At 37.8% G+C, this 27212-nt stretch overlaps 1 protein-coding gene across 1 annotated transcript in view; it reads left to right on the forward strand.

The window, feature by feature from the left end:
- LOC108517545 (tetratricopeptide repeat protein 28) overlaps positions 1-27212 on the forward strand; it is a 576472-nt gene that overhangs the window by 326762 nt on the left and 222498 nt on the right. The window contains exon 3 of the mRNA XM_017855531.1: positions 24283-24430. Within this exon, the coding sequence (XP_017711020.1) occupies positions 24283-24430 (148 nt within the window). The remainder of the gene's footprint in view (positions 1-24282; positions 24431-27212) is intronic.

The following is a 27212-nucleotide window of genomic DNA, read 5'->3' on the forward strand; positions in this document are numbered from 1 at the left end:
GTGTGAACATAGGTTGTTATTTCTAGGATAAGTACCTAGGAGTGGGATTGCTGGGTCACATGATAAGTCTAAATTTCACTTTACCAGAAACTGCCAAACCTTTTTCTAGAATTTGTATTCTACTAGCAATATATAAGAGTTTCAGGTTCTCTCTGTCCTCACTAGCACTTGATATTGTCATTTTTCCTTTTTTGTTTGTTTGCTATTCTAATAGGTATATAGTGGTATTCTATTATAGTTTAATTTGCGTTTTCTTAATGGCTAATGATTTTGAACATCTTTTCATATGCTTATTTGCTATCTGAATATCCTGTATGTTGAAGTATGTTCAAATCTATTTGCCCATTTTAAAAATTGGGTTCTGTGTTTTCTAGCCAGTAAGTTTTCACAATTCTTTATATATAAAGGATATACATCCTCTTTTGGGTTAGTATTTTGCAGATATTTTCTTCTAGAAAAGTAGCTTGACTTTTCTCTTAAAATGTCTTTCACAGAGCAGAAGCTTTTACTTTTGAGGAAGCCCCACTTGTCACATTTCCTTTATGGACTGTTTTCTGTGTTAATTTTTTAAAATTTTCATTTAGTGTGATGAAATTCACATAATATAAAATGAAGTATTTTTAAGTGAACAATTCAGTGGCATTTTGTACATCCTCAGTGTTGGGCAACCACTGCCTCTATCTAGTCCAAAACATTTTCATCACCTCAAAAGAAAATGCCACACCCATTGAACGGTTACTGCCAATTTTCCATCTTCATCTACTCCCTGGCACCCACCAGCTTGCTTCCTATCTTTCTGGATGTACATATTCTTGATATTTCATATAATTAAATATAATGTGTTACCTTTTGTGTCTGGCTTCTTTCACTTAGCATGTTTTTGAGATTCATTTGTGTTGCGATATGTGTTAGTACTTTGTTCTTTTTTATGGCTGAATAATATAGTCATACATCACTTAGTGATGGGGATATGTTTTGAGAAATGCATTGTAGTTGATTTCATCATTATGTGAACATCATAGAGTGTATTTACACAAACCCATCTAGGTATGGTATAGCCTACTACACACCTAGGCTATCTGGTATAACCTACTGCTCCTAGGCTACAAACCTGTACAGCATGTTACTGTACTGAATACGGAGGCACTTGTAATACAGTGTTAAGTATCTGTGTATCTAAGCATATCTAAATATAGAAAAGGTATAGCAAAAATAGTGTTATGATCTTATGGGACCACTGTCATATATGCAGTTTATTGTTAACTGAGCCATCATTATGTTGCACATGACTGTATTTAATTGTTTATATATCTCATTTTGTTTATCTTTTCATTCACTAGTGGACATTTGGATTATTTCCACCATTTGGATGTTGTAAATAGTGCTGCTACAAACATGGATGTAAAAGTATTTGAGTTCCTTTTTTCAGTTCTTTTGGGGATATAGCTGGGAGTGGAATTGTTGGGTCATATGATAATTTTATATTTAACTTTTCAAGGAAATGCCACACTCTTTTGTACAGTGGCTAAACCATTTTGTGTTTCTACCATTAATGCATGAGAGTTCCAATTACACTACACCCTTGCCAACATTTTTATGTCATTTAAAAAAATGAATTATTTGGCATTTTTATTACAGCCATCCTAGTGGGTATGAAGTGGTATCCCATTGTGGTTTTGATGTGCTTTTCCTTTATGACTAATGGTGTTTACTGTCTTCTCATGTGTTTTGTGGCCATTTGTATATCTTCTTTGGAGAAATGTCTATTCAGATCAATTATCCTTTGCCCATATTTTAATTGGGTTGTCTTATTCTTAATGAGTTGTGAGAGTTCTTTATATATTCTGGATACTAGATCCCTATCAGATATATGATTTGTAAATATTGTCTCCCATTCAGTAGTTTCACTTTTTACCTTCTTAATAGTGTCCTTTGATATAAAAATGTTTTGAATTTTGATGAAGTCTGATTTATTTATGTATTTTTTTCTTTTGTTGCCCATACTTTTGGTGTTTTATCTATGAACCCATGGCCAAATCCAAAGTCATAAAGATTTTCCCTTGTGCAGTTTTAAAATACCATACCACTCTCTTCTGGCCTCCTTTTTTTCTGATGAGAGATCTGCTGTTAATCTTATTGTGGTTTCCTTATATATGACAGGTTGCTTCTCTCGCTGCTTTCAAGATTCTCTTTTTATGTCACTTTTGACAATTTGATTAGTGTGTCTCAGTGTGGATCTCTTTGTAGTTATCCTTCTTGGAGATTGTTGAGCTTCTTGAATGTATAGATTCAGGTCTTTATCAAATTTGGGAAGTTTTTGGCCATATTTCTTCAAATATTCTTCTGATCCATTTCTTTCTCTGCTTTCTGGAATTCTCATTATGCATATGTTGGTATTTATGATGGTGTCCCACAGGTCTCTTAAGCACTGTTCAATTTTCTTCATTCTTTTTTTCTTTCTTCTCTTCAAACTGTATTTCAACTAACCTGTCTTTAATTTCACTTATGCTTTGTTACGCCTACTTGAATTTGCCATGGAAACCCTCTAGTGAGTTTTTAATTTCAGTTATTATACTTTTTAGCTCCACAGTTTCCTTTGGTTCCTTTGACAATTTCTGTCTCCAAAGTGATATTCCCTATGTCTATATATATATATATATATATATATATATATATATACACACTTTACGTTCTGGGATACATGTGCAGAATGTGCAGGTTTGTGCAGGTTTGTTACATATGGTGACACATGCCATGGTAGTTAGCTGCATTCCTCAACCACATCATCTTACATTAGGTATTTCTCCTAATGCTATCCTCCCATAGGCCCCCGCACCCCACAGGCCCCAGCATGTGATGTTCCCCTCCCTGTGTCCATGTGCTCCCTCATTGTTCAACTCCAACCTTATGAGTGAGAAACATGGCAGTGTTTAGATTTTCTGTTCCTGTTTTAGTTTTTTGCTGAGAATGATGATTTCCAGCTTTCATTCATGTTCCTGCAAAGGACATGAACTCATCCCTTTTTTATGGCAAGCATAAGTATTCCATGGTGTATATGTGCCACATTTTCTTTATCTAGTCTATCATATGATGGACATTTGGATTGGTGTCCAAGTCTTTGCTATGTAAAACAGGCCTGCGTAAACATACAGTGTGCTATGTGTCTTTACCATAGAATGATTTATAATCCTTTGGTGTATACCCAGTAATGGGATTGCTGGGTCAAATGGTATTTCTGGTTTCTAGACTTAAGGAATTGTTCACACTGTGGTCCACAATGGGTTGAACTAATTTACACTCCCCACCGATAGTGTAAAGGTGTTCCTGTTTCTCCACTCATCTCCAGCATCTGGTGTTTCCCTGACTTTTTAATGATCACCCATTCTAAACTGGTGTGAGATGGATCTCATTGTGGGTTTTGATTATGTGTTTCTCTAATGACCAGTGATATGTACTTTTTTTCATATGTTTTGGTTGGCCCATAAATGATCGTCTTTTGAGAGGTGTCTGTTCATATCCTTTGCCCACTTTTTGATGGGGATTTGTTTTTTTTTTTTCTTGTAAATTTGTTTAAGTTCCTTGTAGATTTCTGGATATTAGCCCTTTGTCCAGATGGATAGATTGCAAAAATTTTCTCCCATGTCTTTAGATTGCCTCTTCACTCTGATGATAGTTTTCTTTTGCTGTGCAGAAGGTCTTTAGTTTAATTAATCCCATTGTCTATTTTGGCTTTGTGCCATTGCTTTTGGTATTTTAGACATGACGTCCTTTGCCCCATGCACTATGTCCTGAATGGTATTGCCCAGGTTTTCTTCTGAGGATTTTTATGGTCCTAGGTTCCTTATGTTTAAGTCTGTGATCCATCTTTGAGTTGATTTTTGTATAAGGTGGTAAGGAAGGGGTCCAGTTTTCCGTTTTTCTGCATATGGCTAGCCAGTTTTCCCAACACCATTTATTCAATAGGTGAGTGATTTCCGAATTTCCAACTGAGGTAACCAGCTCATCTCACTGTGACTGGTTAGACAGTGGGTGCAGCCCACAGAGGGTGAGCCAGAGCGGGGTGGGGTGTCACCTCACCCAGGAAGTGCAAGGGGTCAGGGAACTCCCCAAGGGAAGCCACGAGGGACTGTGTTGTGAGGAATGGTGCACTCCGGCCCAGATACTACACTTTTCCTACAGTCTTCACAACCTGCAGACCGGGAGATTCCCTCAGGTACCTAAACAATCAGGACCCTGGGTTTCAAGCACAAAATTGGGCGGCCGTTTGAGCAGACACCAAGCTAGCTGCAGGAGATTTTTTTCATACCCCAGTGGTGCCTGGAATGCCAGTGAAACAGAACCATTCACTCCCCTGGAAAGGGGGTTGAAGCCAGGGAGCCAAGTGGTCTAGCTCAGCGGATCCCACCCCTACGGAGCCCAGCAAGCTAAGATCCACTGGCTTGAAATTCTCACTACCAGCACAGCAGTGTGAAGTTGACCTGGGATGCTCAAGCTTGGTCGGGGGAAAGGCCTTCGCCATTAACAAGGCTTGAGTAAGCGGTTTTCCCCTCACAGTGTAAACAAAGCCACTGGGAAGATCAGACTGGACGGAGCCTCTGCAGCTTGGCAAAGCCGTTGTAGCCAGAGTGCCTCTCTAGATTTCTCCTCTCTGGGCAAAGCATCTCTGAAAGAAAGGCAGCAGCTGCAGTCAGGGGTTTATAGATAAAACTCCCATCTCCCTGGGACAGACCACCTTGGGGAAGGGGCAGCTGTGGGCACAGCTTCAGCAGACTTAAATGTTCCTGCCTGCCAACTCTGAAGAGAGCAGCAGATCTCCCAGCACAGCGCTCAAGCTCTGCTGTGGGACAGACTGCCTCAAGTGGGTACCTGACCCCCATTCCTCCTGACTGAGAGACATCTCGCAGCAGCGGTTGACAGACACCTCATACGGGAGAGCTCTGGCTGGCATCTGGCAGGTGCCCCTCTGGGACGAAGCTTCCAGAGGAAGGAACAGGCAGCAATCTTTGCTGTTCTGCAGCCTCGGCTGGTGATACCCAGGCAAACAGGGTCTGGAGTGGACTTCTAGCAAACTCCAGCTGACCTGCAGCAGAGGGGCCTGACTGTTAGAATGAAAACTAACAAACAGAAAGGAATAGAATCAATATCAGCAAAAAAAGGATGTCCTCACAGAAACCTCATCCAAAGGTCACCAACATCACAGACCAAAGATGAGGAAGATGAGGTGGTGAGAGAGGGCATCCTTGTCTTGTACCAATTTTCAAAGGGAATGCTTCCAGCTTTTGCCCATTCAGTATGATATTGGCTGTAGGTCTGTCATAAATAGCTCTTATTATTTTTAGATACGTTCCATCAATACCTAGTTTATTGAGTGTTTTTAGCATGAAGGGATGTTGAATTTTATCAAAGGTCTTTTCTGCATCTACTGAAGATAATCATGTGGTTTTTGTCATTGGTTCTGTTATGTGACGGATTACGTTTATTGATTTGTGTATGTTGAATCAGCCTTGCATCCCAGGGATGAAGCCGACTTGATCGTGGTGGATAAACTTTTCGATGTGCTGCTGGATTCAGTTTGCCAGTATTTTATTGAGGATTTTTGCATCGATGATCATCAGGGATATTGGCCTGAAATTTTCTTTTTTTGTGTGTGTGTCTCTCCCAGGTTTTGGTATTGGGATGATGCTGGCTTCATAAAATGAGTTAGGGAGGAGTCCCTCTTTTTCCTTTGTTTGGAATAGTTTCAGAAGGAATGGTACCAGCTCCTCTTTGTACCTCTGGTAGAATTTTTTGCAGAGACAGGGTTTTGCCATGTTGCCTAGGCTGGTCTTGAACTCCTGGGCTCAAGTGATCCACCTGCCTCAGCCTACCAAGTGGCTGGGACTACAGGCATGAGCCACCCCACTCAGCCCAGATGATTTTTTATTGCTCATCAATGTCTTTTGTTTCAGATTGAAGAACTCCCTTAGCATTTCTTTTAGAATAGGCCTGGTGTAGATGAAATCCCTCAGGTTTTGTTTGTCTGGAAAGGTCATTATATCTCCTTCATGTCTGAAGGATATTTTCACTAGATACACTATTCTAGCGTAAAAGTTTTTTCCTTCAGCTCTTTAAATATGTCATGCCACTTTCTCCTGGCCTGTAAGGTTTCCACTGAGAAGTCTGCTGCCAGCTGTATTGGAGCTCCATTGTATGTTATTTATTTTCTCCTGCTGCTTTTAGGATCCTTTCTTATTCTTGATTTTTAGTAGTTCGATTATTAAATGCCTTGAGGTAGTCCTCTTTGGGTTAAATCTGCTTGGTGTTCTATAACCCTCTTGTTCTTGAATATTGATATCTTTCTCTAGGTTTGCAAAGTTCTGTTATTATCCCTTTGAATAAATTTCCACCCTGATCTCACCCTCTACGTCCTCTTTTAGATTTTCCCTTCTGGGACTGTTTTCTAGATCCTGTAAGCCCACTTCATCGTTTTCTATTCTTTGTTCTTTCATCTCTCTGTGTATGTTTTTTTTTTTTTTTGAGACGGAGTCTCGCTCTGTCGCCCAGGCTGGAGTGCAGTGGCCTGATCTCAGCTCACTGCAAGCCCCGCCTCCCGGGTTTACACCATTCTCCTGCCTCAGCCTCCGAAGTAGCTGGGACTACAGGTGCCCGCCACCTCGCCCAGCTAGTTTTTTGTATTTTTTAGTAGAGACGGGGTTTCACCGTGCTAGCCAGGATGGTCTCGATCTCCTGACCTCGTGATCCGCCTGTCTCGGCCTCCCAAAGTGCTGGGATTACAGGCTTGAGCCACCGCACCTGGCCTCTGTGTATGTTCTAATAGCCTGTCTTCAAGCTTAATAATTCCTTCCCCTGCTTGATCAATTCTGCTGTTAGGAGACTGTAGTGCCTTCTTTCATATATCAATTACATTTTTCAACTCCAGAATTTCTGCTTGTTTTTAATTATTTCAATCTCTTTATTAAATTTATCTGATAGGATTCTGAATTGTTTTTCTGTGTTATCTTGAATTTCATTGAGATTCTTAGAAACAACTGTAATATTTTGAATTCTCTTTCTGAAAGGTCATATATCTCTGTCTCTCCAGGATTGGTCCCTTAGTGCCTTGTTTAGTTCATTTGGTGAGGTCATACTTTCCTGGATGGTCTTGATGCTTGTAGATCTTCATCAGTGTCTGGGCATTGAAGAGTTAAGTATTTATGCTAGGCTTGCAAAAGTTAAGTGACTAGCCTGAGGTTGCCCAGTGTGGTAGACTGAATAAAGGCACCCAAAAAATGCCCACACCCTAATCCCTGAAACCTGTAAGAAGTATTACCTTACATGATAAATGACTTAGTCAATGTGATTAAGAATCTCAAGTTGGGGGCCTATGTGGGTGGGCCCAATGTAATCAGATAGGTCCTTTTAAGAGAGGGCAGTAGGAAATGTTGAAGACTGAAGCATGAGTTTGAAGTGATGGGAGGAAGCGGTCATGAGCCAAGGAATGCAGGTAGCTTCTAAAGCTGGAAGAAACAAGAAACAGATTCTTCTCTGGAGGATCCAGAAGGAAACAGCCCTATGGATGCCTTGATGTAGAGCCCTATAAGACTCATTTTGGGCATTTGAACAGCTCCAGAACTGTGAGAGAATAAATACTTGTTGCTTAAGCTACTAAATTTGTGATCATTTGTTATATTAGCAAAAGGATAACTAATGTGCCTAGGAAATGTTCCTGTTCAGTATTTTCAGTGCCAGAATAGGGCTAATGGACGAGGCACTTTTTAATATCGAAGAGAAGTGATTCTCTCATGGTTACGCTCTATTTGGCATTTGTTATTTATTGAGGTGGCTCATCTGCTTTACCAGCTCACATATTATAAGTCACCTTTTGTAAAGTAGGTAAGGGGGTGACAAAATTTAGGCACAAAATGAGCATTAATGATCATAATGATCTCCCTGAGTCATTGAGGAAGTAAACTTATGTTTGTTATCTTCTGTTTCAAAAGCCTATATAATAGATAATATGTTTCAGGAAAACTTTTCAGTCAAAAAATTTGTTTTAATGTTTATACTTTGGCAGTTGACTGGGCAGGCTGCAGTTATCTAGTAAGTTTATTATTTGGAAAAGACATTAAATGCAGGTTAAATAATGTCCTTTGACTTGAATGGAAAAGAAAAAAAACAGGTGCCAGAAAACAGAAATCCAAAAATCTGTCTAAAGGCACACGAAACACTCCTTCCTATCAGAGACTTATCCTGATACACTGATTATTAGAATTATTGGCCAGGCGCGGTAGCTCACGCCTGTAATCCCAGCACCTGGGGAGGCCAAGGCAGGTGGATCACAAGGTCATGAGTTCGAAACCAGCCTGACCAATATTGTGAAACCCCGTCTCTACTAAAAATACAAAAATTAGCCGGGCATGGTGGCAGGCACCTGTAGTCCCAGCTATTCAGGAAGCTGAGGCAGGAGAATTGCTTGAACCTGGGAGGCAGAGGTGGCAGTGAGCCAAGATCATGGCACTCCAGCCTGGGTGACAGAGTGAGACACCATCTCAAAAATAATTATTACAGGGTTTCCAAGGCCCAAGCCTGATACCTATTTTAGAATTAAAGAGTTCAGTATTGTCATATCATTCCTGCCACTATAAATTATCCTAAGTTTTGCTGCATATATGTGGGTATTTTATTTTCCAAAACTTTTTCTAAGTTGTCGTTTATGGGAGAGCTAGTCTCTACTAGACACTGTGCTGGGTGCTTTCCATAGTTTATCACTAACCCTCACAATACCCTGCAAAAAGTTCTTATGATGACTATTTCACAAAAGAGGTGGTTACAAAACTTGCCCCAAATCATAGAGCTACAAAGTGAGACAAACCTACTGTCATACTCTCTCTCCACTTTCCACACTGCCTCCTTGATAAAAGAATTAATGGTGTGCAATTAACCTCTAAATCAGCTCTTTGTCTTGAAATTCTTATACTTGTAAAATTCAACATCTGGAGGCAGAAATGAAGGAAAATCAGAAATGACATAGAAAATTTATGAACATGAATATTTAATATCTATTCCATTAGCAACCGTTGATTGTAAAACAATTTTTAATGAATTGGATGGAGGAAAAATTCATTTCATTAACCTTTCATATAAATGTATTATTATTGAACCAAACAGGCCACTATACTTGCAACTCAGTTCGATGTTAATTAGATTACAGGCATGAGGTTTTAAATCAAAGAGAAACAAAAGAAGCCATCAGCAAGCTTCTCAGCCAATGCCTGTTTGTTTGGTGGCTAAAATGGATTTTTTAACAGCAGTATAATTTGCTATATTTCTTTTATCTTCTGATATTTTCAAGTGAATTTTCTCTTGCTTCTATTTGTTGACACTTTATATTAAAATAAAATAAAACGTTGAGAATCAGCAAAGAACACATTCTTCATGTCACAATGTGTTTTACCTGATCAGGTGGGAGGAAATATTCCTACTTCTCCAGAAAACTGCACTTGTATTTTTCACTAGTCTGTCATATTGTATACTGAAAGCACATGCAAAAGGATTGGGAGCTATTTTAGAAAACACCATTATTTAGTTTGGAACCCAGAATCAGAGACCCAAATGTCGTAAACATAAATGTTCTAACCAAATCTGCAGCTGTGAATTGTTTCTCTCTCTAAGGTTGACTTTCGCTACATTTAGAATCAATTTCTAAAGGAAATCTGCTCTCAATTCTGATTGTTTCATGTATCAGCTACTTCTTTTCCCAAAATTAATGTTAAATTAATGTATCAAAAATGTTATTAAGGTGACAGGTTTATGAGAAAATCCTATTTTAAAAAAGAATTAGAAATTTGATAAGAAGTCAAAGAAAAGACAAAATGCCAACCAGAAATTAAATAACTAAGTAGGTGTCATTTTCTAGCAATGGAGGGAATCCTGAAGTACAATTTATGTCAGATTATAAAATGTGTATAGCATTACTGGAGTTTTCAAAACTTTAAACATAAACAATGAAAGAAGTTTGCAGTCCCCTAGAGCAGTGGTTCTGAACTTTCCATATCTTGGGCCTTCCTTCTATGGGTGCAGTATAGGAAATGTGTAAAGTCATGCTAAAAAAAAAACAACAACAAAAAAAAAAAACTAGAGAATTACCTGAACATTCTCCAAGAAATCATCTGGCTTTGGCATGAGTTCTGTGCCCCTGCCCTACCAATCCTCTCCCAACTCTAGAACACAGAGAATGTGTACTTTTATACACATAGCGTGGTCCTGGTCCTGAGGAATATGGTAAGACCAGAAGCAGAATGGAAAAAAATAGTAGTAGCAGAGAGAACGGTGGATTAGGAAAAAAACAGTGAAGCTAAAAATATGGGAATTAAAGCAGCCAAAATTCTCACCAACTATTGAAAAAACACATGGCATCTTGCCTACTGTAATGTAACTACACCCAAACCATGTCAGATTAATGGGAATTCTCCTTCCAGAAAGCAGTCTATGAAAAATTATTACTATAAGTAGATATACACTGAGATATGGGCACTCTCCATAAGGCTTCTTCAGGCAGATGAAATTCTACCATTAATGACTTACTCTTTTGATCTTTCTGGCTATCAACTCTTTCTTTTCCCTTCAAATTATTCAAATGGAATTCTCTAGCATTATACCAGAAAGAAGAGCAAAGTAATACGCTAACATGACACATCTCATGAAATGTCAAAGTTATTTGAAGTTTTGAGAAGAGAATTTTTTAAATTAATAAGCTTTATTTTAGAGCAGTTTTGGTTCACAGCAAAATTGAGCAGACAGTACAGAGAGTTTCTGTATACCCCTGTCCTCATACATGTATAATCTCCCCATTATTGACATCCCACACCACAGTGTTATATTATTTGTTATAATCTGTAGAGGATTATCTTAATATAAAAATTATAGAATAAAATGAAGAGTTCACACAATTTTTTAAAGGAGGAAATACAAAGAAATGCCCATCTCTACTCCTCCTATAGCCCCAATTCTTGGAATAGTCCCTCTCTTCTGACTTTAGGTGTTTGGGAAAGCACAGTTCAAGAAATATTGCTGGCTTACTGACAACTAATACTTTCGTCAGTTGCTTCAATTGCTGGTGAGTAGTAAGAGTCTCCAGAAAAGAACATGCATCTGGGGAAGGGACCTGAACAGGGTGACATGAGTAAGTGATGAGAACAGGGCAGAAAGGCAAAAATATATGCCTAAAAAACACTTGCATAAATATTTCACACATTTTTCTACAGAATAAATTTACAAGCCATGAGTGGTGGCTCACATCTGTAATTGCAGCACTTTGGGAGGTCGAGATGGGAGGATCACTTGAGTCCAGGAGTTCAAAACCAGCTTGGACAATGTGGCAAGATCCTTTCTCTACAAAAAAAAATTTTTAATTAAAAATTAGCCAGGCATGGTGGCACACACCTGTAGTCCTAACTACTTGCGAGGCTAAGACAGGAAGATAATTTGAGCCCAGGAGGTCAAGGTTTCCATAAGCCATGATCACACCTCTGCACTCCAGCCTGGGTAAAGGAGTGAGACTCTGTCCAAAAAAGAAGACTACACTTCCCAGCCTATTTTTTCTCTGTCCCATGTTATATGATCTTTCTACATTGACATGAATGTAGGGTACCATGTATCAAAATGAAAAAAACAAGAAAAGAAAAATGCCTCTCAATACTTACTTGTATAAAAATACAACATGTTTTATATCTTTTCAAAAGGTTTCAGTTCTAAGCAAGATGGAACAAGTACACTTCATTTAATCTTTTCCATTGAACATAACTATACCCTGAAAAGACTTCATAGTATAGCTCTCTGAAGACTCTGAAGAGTAAATGGTAGCAGATGACTCAAGGGAGGAGAACAGAATTCAAAGCAGTAACAAACCAGCAGTGGGTTTCCTGATTTGTTTTGGTTTTTCTTTCCCATCTCGTGTTACCAGCTTGGATTCAAAGGCAGCTTCAAATCAGGATGCACTTATTGGGTGCAAACAGAAAGTGCACCAAGAAAGCCTTCTCTTTGGTTAGAGAAGCAGAAAAGGGAACTCTTTAAGGTCAGAAAGAATAAAGAAAATCTGTAACATTCTCTCACAGTCCACACTCCAGGCAAGCCAGCAGTGATGGGGATGAAAGCAGTGGAGGGGGCCAGGGGCAGTGACTACTGCCTGTCATCTCAGCACTGTGGGAGGCTGAGGCAGGAGGATCACTTAAGTCCAGGAGTTTGAGACTAGCCTGGACAACATAGTAAGACTCTCATCTCTTAAAAAAAAATAATTAGCTGGGTGTGGTGGCACACACCTGTACCCCCAGCTACTTGGGAGGTTGAGGTGGGAGAATCACTTGAGCCCAGGATGTCAAGGATGCAGTGAACCATGATCACACCACTGCACTCCAGCCTGGGTGACAGAGCAAGACCCCAAAACGACAAGCAAAAGTGGTGTATAATGGGCAGGCATCTAAATTCTGAGGAAGGAGACCCTTCTCTCTGACTATAGGAGCTGTGGTCTTGAGGGTACAAATTGAGTTAACAGTACTTTTTTCCTCTCTCTGCATTTTCACTGCTTGATACTTTATGTAGACATAATTACAGGATATGTATGGCAACACAGGGAAACTAAAGTTCTACCTTTTGGCTGGAGATAGGAAGGAAGACAGTCAGAGAGCTGGAAAGTGTTGAAGATATCAGATATAGAAGTGAGCTCATGAGAGCAATCCCATTATGTGGTGTGTATGGTTCTTACCCTAAATAGCATGCCAAAGTTTGTGAAAAGTATAGGATAGGCCACTATCCAGTTCTCAGAACACTCAGTGGTACATATGAAGGACAGGTCCTAATAGAACAACAAAAGCTGTGAAAAGTTAACTGACATTTGGGAATAAAGTTTATAAAATGTGTATTGAAACTTATAGCCTGAATCTAACCAGGTAAATTGTTTGTTAAAACAAACAAAACAGTAACTACATTCTTCTTAAAATATAAACAGGATATAAAGATTCATAAGATAATAACAAAATATCCAGAATATAAACCAAAGTTACTTGGCCTATGAAAGACCAGGGAAATCTCAACTCACAAGAAAATCAATCAATAGACACCAATTTTAAGATGACATAAAGGTTAAAATTATCACACAAAGATTTTAGTAGTAAGTATTACAATCATTCTCTAATAAGTAAAGGCAACTCTTATAACAAATGGAAAGACAGAAACACTGAGAAAAGAAATAAAAGATATTAAAATGAATAAATAAATGTTTTAAAACATAAAAGTACAGTAACAGACAGGGCGCAGTGGCTCATGCCTATATTCCCAGCACTTTAGGAGGCCAAGGCAGGAGGATCACTTGAGCCCAGGAGTTCGAGACCCGCCTGGATGACATAGTGAGATCCTCTCTCTCTAAAAAAAAAAAAAAAAAAAAAAATTTAAGTTAGCCAGGCATGGTAGTGCATACCTGTAGCCCCAACTATGCAGGAGGCTTAAGTGGGAGGATCACTTGCACTCAGGGGTTCAAGGCTGCAGTGAGCCATGATCATACCACTGCATTCCAGCCTGAGTAACAGTGAGAACTTGTCTCAAAAAAAAATTAATAATCATAATAGCACACAAAATTCAATAATATTTCATACTGGCAAGGAACAACTGAAAAAACTTTCAAAAACAATAGCTCCAAAAAATGAATTATTTAGATGTAAGTGTGACAAAATATGTGTAAGATATTTACAATGAAAACTAAAAAAATGCTCATGAAATAAATCAAAATGAAGACATAAATGGGGAAACATAGCCTGTTTATGAACTGAAAGACTAAGTATAGTTATGATGCCAGTTCTCCCAAAATTGAACCAATACAAATAGATTTAACATAATGCCAATGAAAATCAAACAAGATTTTTTGTACATATAGACATCTGAGTCTACAAAGATTTATATGGAAAAGCAAAGAAACTAAAATAACCAAAGCAATTTTGAAAAGAAAAAGTTGGGTGCATCATAGAACCCAATTTTAAAACTTCCTAAAAAATTACAGTAATCGACACAATGTAATGAGACAGGAGAAAGGAAGAAACAGGTCAGGCAGGCAGTTAGGGTGGGTCTTCTGTTGAATTCTTTCAAGCAAAAGAACAGCCTGCAGGCAATGGGGCTTGCCTAAGATGCCCACAACCACACAGATAAGAAAGGCTACATAGATGACTTGCCCAAATATACTTGCAATGGAAAATTCCATCCCCTGACACATGTGCAGTAAGCGGAATAAAGCAATAGGGAGTAACTCAAGCTTAGGGCCCGCATGCGCATTAAAAGGATGGGGTGGAACTACCAGAACTTCGTGCCTTATGCAAATGAGACACCCAGCCCTCATCAGTTTCTTATAAAAGTCTTTGCATTTAACTGTAACAACAGCAACCCTCTTCTAGATCCCTTCACCACAGCTGAGAGTTTCTTCTTTTGCTTATTAAACTTTCACTCCAACCTCATCCTTTGTGTCCATGCTCCTTAATTCTCTTGGTCATGAGACAAAGAACTCTGGGTAATACCTCACAACTGAGACTGTTACATTGTGGTGCATTGGTGAGACTGTAACAGTAATATTGTGAAGGGGTAGACACATATCAATAGAACAGAATAGAGAGTCCAGAAATAGACCCACACAACTATGAACAATTGATTTTTTTACAAAGGTGGAAAAGGAATTAAAAAAGAAAGGAACTTTTCAATAAATGGCATTTGAACAATTGGACATTCATATAAATAAAAATGAATCTAAAACACTATTTTGCACCTTATATAAGAATTAACTCAAACTGGACCACAAATCTAAATGTGAACAAGTAAAACTATAAGAATTTTAGAAGAAAATGTTTGTAGCCAAGGATTAGATAAAAAGTTCTTAAACATGATAACAAGGAGGAATCTAAGCAAATATGGATAAGTAGATATCATAGCTCCAAGGGCCTGTCCCTCTGAAGCAATATCAAAAACTAAAGAAAAATTGTCAATACCAACTTTGTCAGAACTCTGGAACACAGTCACAGGTTTACACCAGTTCAAAAAAAAAAATCCAAATCCAGAAGAAAGCAACTTCAAAATGGCATACAAGTCTTTGACATTTTAGCTTCACCTTGCCCCATCCTCCTCCCTGGCTTGTTGACAGTCTTAAACTTGACAGTTCGCATTCCCATAGTGAGAACTAGGTCCCTGGTTCTCTAGGGAGCAGAGCAAACCTTATCTTCAAATAACTGTGTTCGTCTGATCTAACCTGTCTGGGGGCTACCTATATTATTAATGCAAGGTATCTGCCTTTCTTTCACCTAATTCAAAATTCCCTCAGGGAAGAAAAGCAGCAGATATTCCTCAAAAACACTGTAATACAAACAAACAATCCCCAGTGACCTATACAAAAGACTACAGATAGTCCCCAGTACACAGCCAATCTGTACAAACTTGGAGAATTTTTTTCTTTTTTTTAGAGATAAGGTCTCACTCTGTTACCCAGGCTGGAATGCAGTGGAACCATCAGAGCTCACTACAGCTTTGAACTCTTAGGCTCAAGCAATTCTCCCACTGTAGCTTCCCAAGTAGCTAGGACTATAGGTACATGCCACTACATCTGGCTAATATTTTAAATTTTGGTAGAGATGAGGAATTGCTATATTGCCCAGGCTGGTCTTAAACTCTTGGCCTTAAGTGGTCCACCTCTCTCAGCTTCTGGAGTTGCTGGGATTGCAGGCATGGCACAAGGCACCCTGCTCTGGCTCTGATTCTTCTTTTTTTCCCTATTCTGATTCTCTCTATCTCATTTTTTCCCACTATTCAAGAAAACTTCTATCAAATCAACAAACGGCTACAACCCACAGTAAGCAAAAAAATCACAGAAAGTGAAGTAAGCAAACAAAAATCCCTAAAGGGAAATAATCTCATTTTCAGAGTTTCACATATATTTTTAATGTTTAGAAAACTTAAAATGTTCTAAACATATTTTGTTTACAACGAAAGTATTACAAAGCATGCAAGAAGCAAGAAAGTATGGCCTATTCACAAAAGTAATTAATAGAAACTATCATATAGAAAGCACATATATTGAATTTATGAGAAAAGACTTTAATTCAGTTGTACTAAATATGCTCAGAGAGCTAAAATAAATCATGAACAAAGAGGTAAAGAGAACCAGGAGAACAATGTATAAAGAAATAGGGAGGGTGGCTGGCAAGATGGCCGAATAGGAGCAACTCCGGTCTGCAGCTCCCAGCAAGATCAATGCAGAAGGCGGGTGATTTCCCCATTGCTTGTGTGTGTCAGGTTTGTCAAAGATCGGATGATGGTGGATGTGTGGTGTTATTTCTGAGGCCTCCATTTTGTTCCATTGGTCTATATATCTGTTTTGGTACCAGTACTATGCTGTTTTGGTTAATGTGGCTTGTAGTAGAGGTAGCGTGATGCCTCCAGCTTTGTTCTTCTTGCCCAGGATTGTCTTGGTTATGTGGGCTCTTTCTTGGTTCCATATGAAGTTTAAAGTAGTTTTTTCCAATTCTGTGAAGAAAGTCAGTGGTAGCTTGATGGGGATAGCATTGAATCTATAAATTACTTTGGGTAGTAAGGCCATTTTCGTGATATTGATTCTTCCTATCCATGAACATGGAATGTTTTTCCATTTGTTTGTATCCTCTCTTATTTCCATGAGCAGTGGTTTGTACTTCTCCTTGAAGAGGTCCTTCACATCCCTTGTAAGTTGGATTCCTACGTATTTTCTTCTCTTAGTAGCAATTGTGAATGTTAGTTCGCTCATGATTTGGCTCTCTGTCTGTCTGTTGTTGGTGTATAGGAATGCTTGTGATTTTTGCACATTGGTTTTGTATTCTGAGACTTTGCTGAAGTTGCTTATCAGCTTAAGGAGGTTTGGGGCTGAGACGATGTGGTTTTCTAAATATACAGTCATGTCATCTGCAAACAGAGACAGTTAGACTCCCTCTCTTCCTATTTGAATACGCTTTATTGGTTTCTCTTGCCTGATTGCCCTGGCAAAAACTTCCAGTCCTATGTTGAATAGGAGTGGTGAGAGAGGGCATCCCTGTCTTGTGCCACTTTTCAAAGGGAATGCTTCCAGTTTTTGCCCATTCAGTATGATATTGGCTGTGGGTTTGTCATAAACAGCTCTTATTATGCTGAGATATGTTCCATTTTAGTTTATTGAGAGGTTTTAGCATGAAAGGCTGTTGAATATTGTCGAAGGCCTTTCCTGTGTCTATTGAGATAATCATGTGGTTGTTGTCATTGGTTCTGTTTATGTGATGGATTACACTTATTGATTTGCCTAGGTTGAACCAGCCTTGCATCCCAGGGATGAAGCCTACTTGATCGTGGTGGATAAACTTTTTGATGTGCTGCTGGATTCGGTTTGCCAGTATTTTATTGAGGATTTTCACATCGATGTTCATCAGGGATATTGGCCTGAAATTCTCTTTTTTTTGTTGTGTCTCTACCAGGCTTTGGTATCAGGATGATGCTGGCCTCATAAAATGAGTTAGGGAGGATTCCCCCTTTTTCTATTGATGGGAATAGTTTCAGAAGGAATGGTACCAGCTCCTCTTTATATCTCTGGTTGAATTCGATTGTGAATCCATCTGGTCCTGGAGTTTTTTGTTTGGTAGGCTATTAGTTATTGCTTCAATTTCAGAACCTGTTATTGGTCTGTTCAGAGATTCAACTTCTTCCTGATTTAGTCTTGGGAGAGTGTATGTAGGGTACAGGGATTTATCCATTTCTTCTAGATTTTCTAGTTTATTTGTGTAGAGGTGTTTATAGTATTCTCTGATGGTAGTCTGTATTTCTGTGGGATCAGTGATGATATCCCCTTTATCATTTTTTATTGCATCTATTTGATTCTTCTCTCTTTTCTTCTTTATTAGTCTTGCTAGTGGTCTATTTTGTTGATCTTTTCAAAAAACCAGCTCCTGGATTCATTGATTTTTTTTTTGGAGGTTTTTTTTTGTCTCTATCTCCTTCAGTTCTGCTCTGATCTTAGTTATTTCCTGCCTTCTGCTAGCTTTTGAATTTGTTTGCTCTTGCTTCTCTAGTTCTTTTCATTGTGATGTTAGCATTTCAATTTTAGATCTCTCATGCTTTCTTTTGTGGGTATTTAGTGCTATAAATTGCCCTCTACACACTACTTTAAATGTTTCCCAGAGATTTCTGGTACGTTGTGTCTTTGTTCTCATTGGTTTCAAAGAACATCTTTATTTCTGCCTTCATTTCGTTATGTACCCAGTAGTCATTCAGGAGCAGGTTGTTCAGTTTCCATGTAGTTGTGTGGTTTTGAGTGAGATTCTTAATCCTGGGTTCTAATTTGATTGCACTGTAGTGTGAGAGACAGTTTGTTGTGATTTCTGTTCTTTTACATTTGCTGAGGAGTGTTTTACTTCCAATTATGTGGTCAATTTTAGAATAAGTGTGATGTGGTGCTGAGAAGAATGTATAGTCTGTTGATTTGGGTGGAGAGTTCTGTAGATGTCTGTTAGGTCCACTTGGTGAGTTCAAGTCCTGGATATCACTGTTAATTTTCTGTCTCGTTGATCTAATATTGACAGTGGGGTGTTAAAGTCTCCCATTATTGTTGTGTGGGAGTCTGAGTTTCTTTGTAGGCCTCTAAGGACTTGCTTTATGAATCTGGGTGCTCTTATATTGGTTGTATATATATTTAGGATAGCTCTTCTTGTTGAATTGATCCCTTTACCATTATGTAGTGACCTTATTTGTCTCTTTTGATCTTTGTTGGTTTAAAGTCTGTTTTATCAGAGACCAGGATTGTAACCCTTGCTTTTTTTTGCTTTCTGTTTGCTTGACAGATCTTCCTCCATCCCTTTATTTTGAGCCTGTGTATGTCTTTGCATGTGAGATGGGTCTCCTGAATACAGCATACTGATCGTCTTGACTCTTTATCCAATTTGCCAGTCTGTGTCTTTTAATTGGGGTCATTTAGCAGTACTACTTACAGAGATAGAGTAGAATGATGGTTGCAGAGCCTGGGAAAGGGTAGTGTATGTGGGGGCGAGCAAGGTGGTATGGTTAATGAGTACAAAAATATAGTTAGATAGAATGAATAAGATCTAGTATTTGGTAGCATAACAGGATAACCATAGTCTACAGTAATTTATTGTACATTTAAAAATAACTAAAAGAGTATAATTGGATTGTTTGCAACACAGAGAAAGGATAAATGCTTGTGGTGATGGATACCCCATTTACTCTGATGTGATTATTATGCATCATATGCTTGTATTAAACCATCTTATGTATCTCATAAATATATACACCTACTGTGTATCTGCAAAATTAAAATATAAAGTTTTCAAAATCATTTTTTCTTTTAAAACCAAGTTTTATATATTCTCTAAGTTTATTCTTTTCCATCACAATTGAACAAAATTGTTTTGTATACATACAGTGATATTAAAGTTCTTTTAGTTTTGGCCTCTTATAATCATTTTTGCTTTTGACCCAGTTGTGTTAACTTATAAGTCAGTGTGAGTTAATGGGTGCAGCACACCAACATGGCACATGTCTACATATGTAACAAACCTGCACATTGTGCACATGTACCCTAGAAGTTAAAGTATAATAAAAAAGAAAAAAAAATTATAAGTCAGTGGTGCTGCTTTTTAAAAACTAGCATCAGCATTTCTATTTTCCCCATTTCTAATCATCTTTAAAATAAAATAAGGGAAAATTTACTAGAAAATCATGTGATTTACAAGTGTAGTTGAACAAAGTTGGTGATTATATGGAAAGCATATATAAAGCATATGGAAGATATAAAACAATGTTATAATTAGAAATATTCTTCAGGAGATTTTAAAGGTTCAAATTCCAAATGTGAAATACGGACTAAGAATATTAAAGTAGGCCGGGCGCGGTGGCTCACACCTGTAATCTAGCACTTTGGGAAGCTGACATGGGTGGATCATTCGAGGTAAGGAGTTCGAGACCAGTCTAGCCAACATGGTGAAACCCCACCTCCACTAAAAATACAAAAATTAGCCAGGAGTGGTAATGCGCTCCTGTACTTCCAGCTACCTGGGAGGCTGAGGCAGGAGAATCGCTTGAACTGGGGAGGTGGAGGTTGCAGTGAGCTGCGACTGTACCACGTCTGAGTGACAGCAAGACTGTCTCAAAAAAGAAAAAAAAAAGTATATTAAAGTATAACATTTGAAAATACAGATAAAATCAAAGGCAGATTATTTGCAAATACTTGAAATAAGTACTAGGTTATGCATTGTACATATGAGTATACACTATTCTATATATCATTACATATTACATATATTTATTACATATGTTGTTATACACATGTAACTGTGAACATAGTAGTTTACCTCATTACTCATTTAGGCCAAAGGAGAGTAAGGTATTAGGTTATTGTTTGGTTGAGTGACATTTTGGAATTCTAAACCAGGAATGATGTGTTGAAAGTAAAGACTAAAGGTCTTTCCTTGCTTCCAGAGGTACTTGCAGAGTGAATTGTTTACTATTTCACTTATTTAGTCTTTCAGTGTTTTTATTTTAACCCTCTGGAGTGAGAGAAATGCCATTTAGTAAAAAGCAAATGCTAATAATACTAACAATTTTAACAATAGGGCATAAATTCTTTGGTCATTAATTACATTTTTGTTACCTCTGAAATATTACAACATTAGTTACTTTCAGTTAGCATTTACTGCAGTCAGCAGTCAAGACACTTAGAGCTTTTTATATTTTTTCCCTCTCAACTGTGAGCATCTTGAGGGTGCTCTAGTCTCATTTTTTTTTTTTTTTTTTTTTTTTTTTTTGTGTGTGTTATGTGTCGTGGTGCCTGGCACTGTTGATTTTTAGGGAATGTTAATTGAGAGAAAGAAGTAATAGAAACTTATTCGTGTAATCCAGTTGTCTTTATATGATTTGTGAAGTCATCTAGTAGTATGCATGGAATAATCACTGTGGTATATTTGTGGTGACCAACAAGAAAATAATGAATGGAACACTTGAAAATCTAGGCATCCCACTTTAGTCGAGTTTGTTTACTAACTCCCTATATGTTTCTCTTCTTCTTGGCTAAAGCTTCAGACTAAAATCATTGTACTTAGGGTATAGGTGTTCTCAACAGTTAGTCCGTGTTGCCCTTTCTTCTCCATCTGCTGCCAAACCGATGACCATCATGTGGTGTATGTTGGTGGGTTCATGAAGTAAGTGTGTATATGATCTGATGTTGACTGGGCACCAAGTATTCACCATTGCCCTGGAGATCCCAACTTTGGCATGCTGCACCTATTCTGCCTTTCTATATATAAATTAGTACTTCTCCCAGATAAAGTGGTTTTCTGTGAGACCTGTGATAATAAGATAAATATTAGTAGCTGGAACCCATAGAAGGAGAAGCAGATACGCTATTGGCAGGTCATGACAATTTCCCTGAAGCTTGGATAAACAGCTGTGAATCTCAACACATCCTGACCTTTGCTTTGGAGAAGGCTAGCAAGCCTGTGGGTGGCTGTTGTCTCGCTCAGAACTTGGTAATACCAATTTATTTTAGTCAGGTGGTTTAGATTTTGTCTGGGAGCCTTACAGCAATGAGAAGTCCCAATTATATAGTTTCTTTATTGCTCATAGTCTTTTATGGAACAAGAGAAAGAATGAATGAGACAGTTATAGAAATGGAATAATATTATATTGAATGCTAAAATATTTAAAATATTTATTGGACTCCCTTGTATTCTGTTAGTCTATAATTATGTGTTCATATTAAGATTCTTTTCCCATTAAATAATAACAAAAATAGCTAATTTTATTGGGTGCTTAACTCTTTGCCAATTACTGTACTGGATTCTCTTTATTCTATTTCCATAACTCACAATCAGGTTTTATCATCAGCTTGAACTCCATAGTGACATATCTCTCACAAAAGTATAAACAACTCATTTTTATTCAACAGCCATTTGTACATGCAATGAGTATTGCACGGATAAATGTTGGGAGAGCCCCACTCTATGAGTTTGGAGCAGGGGGTTGTCAGAGCTGTACTCTTTATGCTATCTTTAGAGGGATACAACCCTAAGCTTTTAACAGGTAAAATCTTATAAAGTTGGATTAGGGACTCTGGAAGGGCATAAGGGAAGACCAAAGATGACCTTTGACCCTTCTCTCCTATATCACTTTTTAAAATCTTTTCCTGAAGAAAGGAAACCAAGATTGTGGGAGGCATCATCCAGTCTTACCTTTTCTTACCTAATTTGTAAGTGTTCTAAGAAAACAAAACATGCACATTCTCCTTGAGCTTCTGCGTGAACATGAGACCAAAGCTTGCATTTAACACTGAACTTTACCTACCTCCCTAGCGGTAGATAAATCATACTTTTCAGTGGTTTTACTTGGCAGACAGGAAAATCAGTTGCCCTCTCAAGTAAGTAATGTTTTGCTTCAAATATGTAAGAAGTTATCAGAATTCATTAATACTAAAGATTTTTTTTCTTACAATATGTGAAATCAATAACTAAGACATTTTTGTGTCTCTTAGTTAAGTTTACAGTTATTTGGCCTTTTGTATATAAAACATACAAATGTGTATATTTTAGTTTAGTTTTAATATAGCATTTCTGTAGTGATGTAAACTGTAGTTATTTTAGTTGGAATATACTGTTGCCTCTTGGAATATAGAAACCACCTAAAAGTGAAATGAAAACGTTTGTAAACACATTAAAGATTGAAACAGTGACTGAGTCCAGTGAAGGGAAGTGATCCTATGAATTAGTAATGAAAGTACATTTATAGGTTATTATCTTACTGGGGTCTGAGTTTTAACAGCTGCTGATACTTTAATAGAAGCCTGAGTAGTCTGTAATAATTTGATTATTCCTTCTGTTTATGGATTGTTTTTTAATAAAAACACTGAATGATGTTGCCTATCTTAAATTACCTCAAAGAGTCATTATAATAATAAGATAAGTAAGTATATCTTGTAAACATGAAAGGTGCTTTCTCACTCTCTGTGTATGTGCATTTGTAATATAAAAATTTTAAATTATGTATTTTGTATTGAGTGATAGTTTTAGGAGTTTGAAACTTCATTTAGATCCCATGAATACAATTTGTGACAATTTCTAAGTATATTGGACTGAAAGAAATACGTTTGTGTTATAAACAGAATTGTAAGAGAATTTCAGTTGAATAGGAGACCAGGTATTTTAGAAGCAGATGTTGTCATATAAGCAATGAATATGTTAATTATATGTTATTTGCATGTATTAATTAGGTACACACCTAATTTGCTGGTTGTATACAGGTAACACTTTGTCACCTGCTTGGTTTTACTCTGTGTACTTGAAAACAAACTGTAGGCTGGATGTAGTGGCTTACGCCTGTAATCTCAGCACTTTGGGAGGCTGAGGTGGGAGGATCACTTGAGCCCAGGAGTTCAAGGCTGCAGTGAGCTAGGATTGCGCAACTGCACTCAAGCCTGGTTGAAAGAATGAGACCCTCTATTAAAAGAAAGAAAAAGAGAAAAGAAAACAAATGGCAGTTTCTTAAAACTATTCTAAAATTTAAATATTTAAATGTCTTATTAATTCTCTGGTCTTTTCTGCAGTTAGTTGGAACGAGGAATCTTTTCCTATAATCACAATTGATAATACTAGTTTTTAAAATAATTCAATTAAAGAATACAAAGGACAATAACCTTTTTTGGTTTCTAAGCAAAGCACACATATTATATAGGTAATTGCTTTAAAATATTATGTTTGAAACAACACATTAAAAGTAGTCATGTTTTGTTACTCATTATTAAAATTATCTTAATAGTAATCACACACTGATTTGTTCCTTTATAATTATTTAAGAGCAGGAAATAGAAAATAAGTAGAATTCATCTCATTTATTTTTGCACTGTATCAGATACTTAGGTGAGATGTAAAGAAATCTTCACATCCCTGTCCTGAGGAGCTTATGGCATTAAAGGTGGGATAAGAAATATTTTTTAAATAGTTCAAAAACAATAAAAGTAGTGTGTGAATAAATATCAAAGAATGGGATAAAATTGATGTGTTTTAGAAGTGAAAAGATGTAAATTTTAAATAGAAGTTGCCTGATAAAAGTATGCTTATGATGTTAGAAGTTAGTTCATTTCATCACGAACTGTTCACTAGGTTTTTAAATCAAGTACATCTCAATCTTCATTCTGCTGACATGTTATTCTAGTAAAGAATCACCATCAGTCTTGTTGGAGCACCGGCAAAACATACATTATATATCTTTTATTTCTAGGCATACTTCCGACAGGGTGTTGCCCTCCAGTACCTTGGACGTCATGCCGATGCCCTGGCAGCCTTTGCATCTGGACTGGCTCAAGACCCCAAGAGTCTCCAGCTTCTGGTGGGGATGGTGGAAGCCGCCATGAAATCTCCCATGAGAGGTAAATATGATAAAAGTACTTGGTATAACATTAATTTAAAGAAGAACATTTCTAGCCTTCCAAGACTTTAGGCTCAGGCACAGAGAACTGATAGGTTATCAAATTAGCTAAGATTTGATATTTTAGACCTAGGAAGATCAAGAATAACTGCCAACAAGTGATGTTAATGAGGCAGAATAGTATGGTAGAAGGGCCACTCACACAGAAGTTTGTGGACCTACATCACATTCTTAAATTTTTCACTAACTGTATGACAATGGGTAAATGGATCAACTTCTCTGGATTTCGGGATTATTTAAAAACCCTTATAGTTTTTCTGTAGTCTGAAATTCTGTAATTCTAAAACACAACACTTTTAGTAGGAAATTGATTTCTCAGATGGACCAATATATGCCTTCTAGAAATACTCAAATAAGAGAAGACATTTGACATTCTTATATTTCATAAAAGAAATACACATCTAATTGTAGGCTGTGCCTCAAATTTTTCAGAGGAGCATTAAAAATTAAAAGAAGAAAGAAACAAGACAGATACCAGTTTATATATTTTATCCCTGTTCTTACTTCTAATTTACGCTAGTTGGTATTCTGGAATAAACAAAAGAATGGATTGAAAATGGTACTGTGAAGGCTGGAGGAGTTCCGAGGCCCAAAACAGATTGGCTTCATTTTGAGGAATGTTGATTTTTGAGGAATGAATTCTTGGGAAGATTTGACTAAAAGTGTATATAGCAGTTGCTATCTTTGGGGAGTGATAGAGACACCGAGGCAGATTTATGGTAGACAGTAGACAGCTAATAATGATTCATTTTAATCAGGGTATGTCAAGCAGAACTCTGTTTTTCAGTCTGAAGTGGTATGTTTTGAATTTTCATATGGAAAATGAACCTAAAATTTTTAATGGCAGCATCATTCAACATTTTATCTAGTTTTGAAAATGTTTGCAGCCTTAGATATTTTTAATATACTGGCTAGTATTATACTTGGCTCAAAGTATGTGCCAAATAAAAGTTTGATAAACTAAATAAATGGTACTTATTTGGTCTCTGGGTAATTCATAGCTATAAAAAATATTTTCCTGAAATTCAGGGATTTCATGTTTTAGGAAGAAAGTCTTAACAAAACCTCTCTTAATGCGATTTTATAAACTCTACAAAGCTGAGATTTTGCCACAGGCTGAAACCTCCTAGGGACTTGCTGTTAATAAACTCTGACTGGCCAGGCATGTTGGCTCACGCCTGTAATCCCAGCACTTTGGAAGGCCGAGGTGGGCAGATCACGAGGTCAGGAGTTTGAGACCAGCCTGACCAACATGGTGAAACCCTGTCTCTACTAAAATACAAAATTAGCTGGGCGTGGTGGCACATGCCTGTAATCCCAGCTATTCAGGAGGCTGGGGCAGGAGAATTGCTTGAACCTGGGAGGCGGAGGTTGCAGTGAGCCAAGATCGTGCCGCTGCACTCCAGCCTGGGTAACAGAATGAGACTCTGTCTCTAAATAAATAAATAAATAAACTCTGACTTAGAGCAGATGCATTTTGTAGCTCCAGGGCTTAGGGAGCAGGGGCAGAATGGACAACAAGAAAAAAGTCATTTTATCTCTCCTTTCCATTTTCTAGTTTTTTCTTGTTCTCCCCCTGCACCCCTCCAAAAGGAATTTATATGGAACATTTTTTATTTAGTTCATGAAGGTATTACTTCTTTATTCTGTGGTGCTTCTGCTGCTGCCTTAGAATATTGGAGTGAATGTGTTGAGATCAGTAGAATCATACTTACCATTTTGCCTTTGAAGCGATCTATTTAGATAAATGTAGGGAAATCATCCCTGCACTGCTAGAAATAGCTCAGAGCTGCCTTAGGGTTTTCTCTACCAGGTTCTTTCCCATCTTATGTAAGTGACCTAAGGCTGAACCTGGAGAAAGCAACTTCTTACTGGTGCCTGGAGTGCTTCAGTATCTTCTTCTCTTCCCTTAAGGCAATTTAATTTATCTCATTTATTTTTAGCATTGCCTTTACCACTGTATCTATTCCAGGTGGGCTTTTCTTATCAACAATTTATGGAGTATGTTACGTTGCACAGTATTGTTCTGTGCATCATCCCACATCTTAATGACCTCTCTTTTTGTCATATGGTTGTAATTGACAAAATTTCTCATCATTTGTTGCCCACTTTTAGCCTCCTGCAACTTCCTAAGTTTTGCCATTGTTGCATAGCTGGGCACTTTGGGTCACTTTACATATACATCTGATCTGTTATGTCAGTTATATATATATATATTTTGTATTTTAAAGGCTAGTCCAGTGAAGCAGTGAGAGTGGAGCAGGATAAATCTGTAACTGGTTGTGATCAATTAGTTGTAACTACTATTGCACTCAGACCAGCCTGTTTTGTAATCCTTGAATGCAGCAGAGAAAACTTTCTGGTCCTGGTGCTTCTGTAAGCAGACAAAGCTCTCATGACCTGCACAGTGTTCCTGTGGTTTAGTCTTTGTGGAAGTTTTAAGATTTTATTTTTTGGCCAGGCGCAGTGGCTCAAGCCTGTAATCCCAGCACTTTGGGAGGCCGAGACGGGTGGATCACGAGGTCAGGAGATCGAGAGCATCCTGGCTAACACGGTGAAACCCCGTCTCTACTAAAAAAATACAAAAAAACTAGCCGGGCGATGTGGCGGGCGCCTGTATTCCCAGTTACTCGGGAGGCTGAGGCAGGAGAATGGCGTAAACCCGGGAGGCGGAGCTTGCAGTGAGCTGAGATCCGGCCACTGCACTCCAGCCTGGGCGACAG

Source organism: Rhinopithecus bieti, unplaced genomic scaffold, assembly GCF_001698545.2.
Source record: "Rhinopithecus bieti isolate Rb0 unplaced genomic scaffold, ASM169854v2 scaffold_36959, whole genome shotgun sequence".
Taxonomy (NCBI): domain Eukaryota; kingdom Metazoa; phylum Chordata; class Mammalia; order Primates; family Cercopithecidae; genus Rhinopithecus; species Rhinopithecus bieti.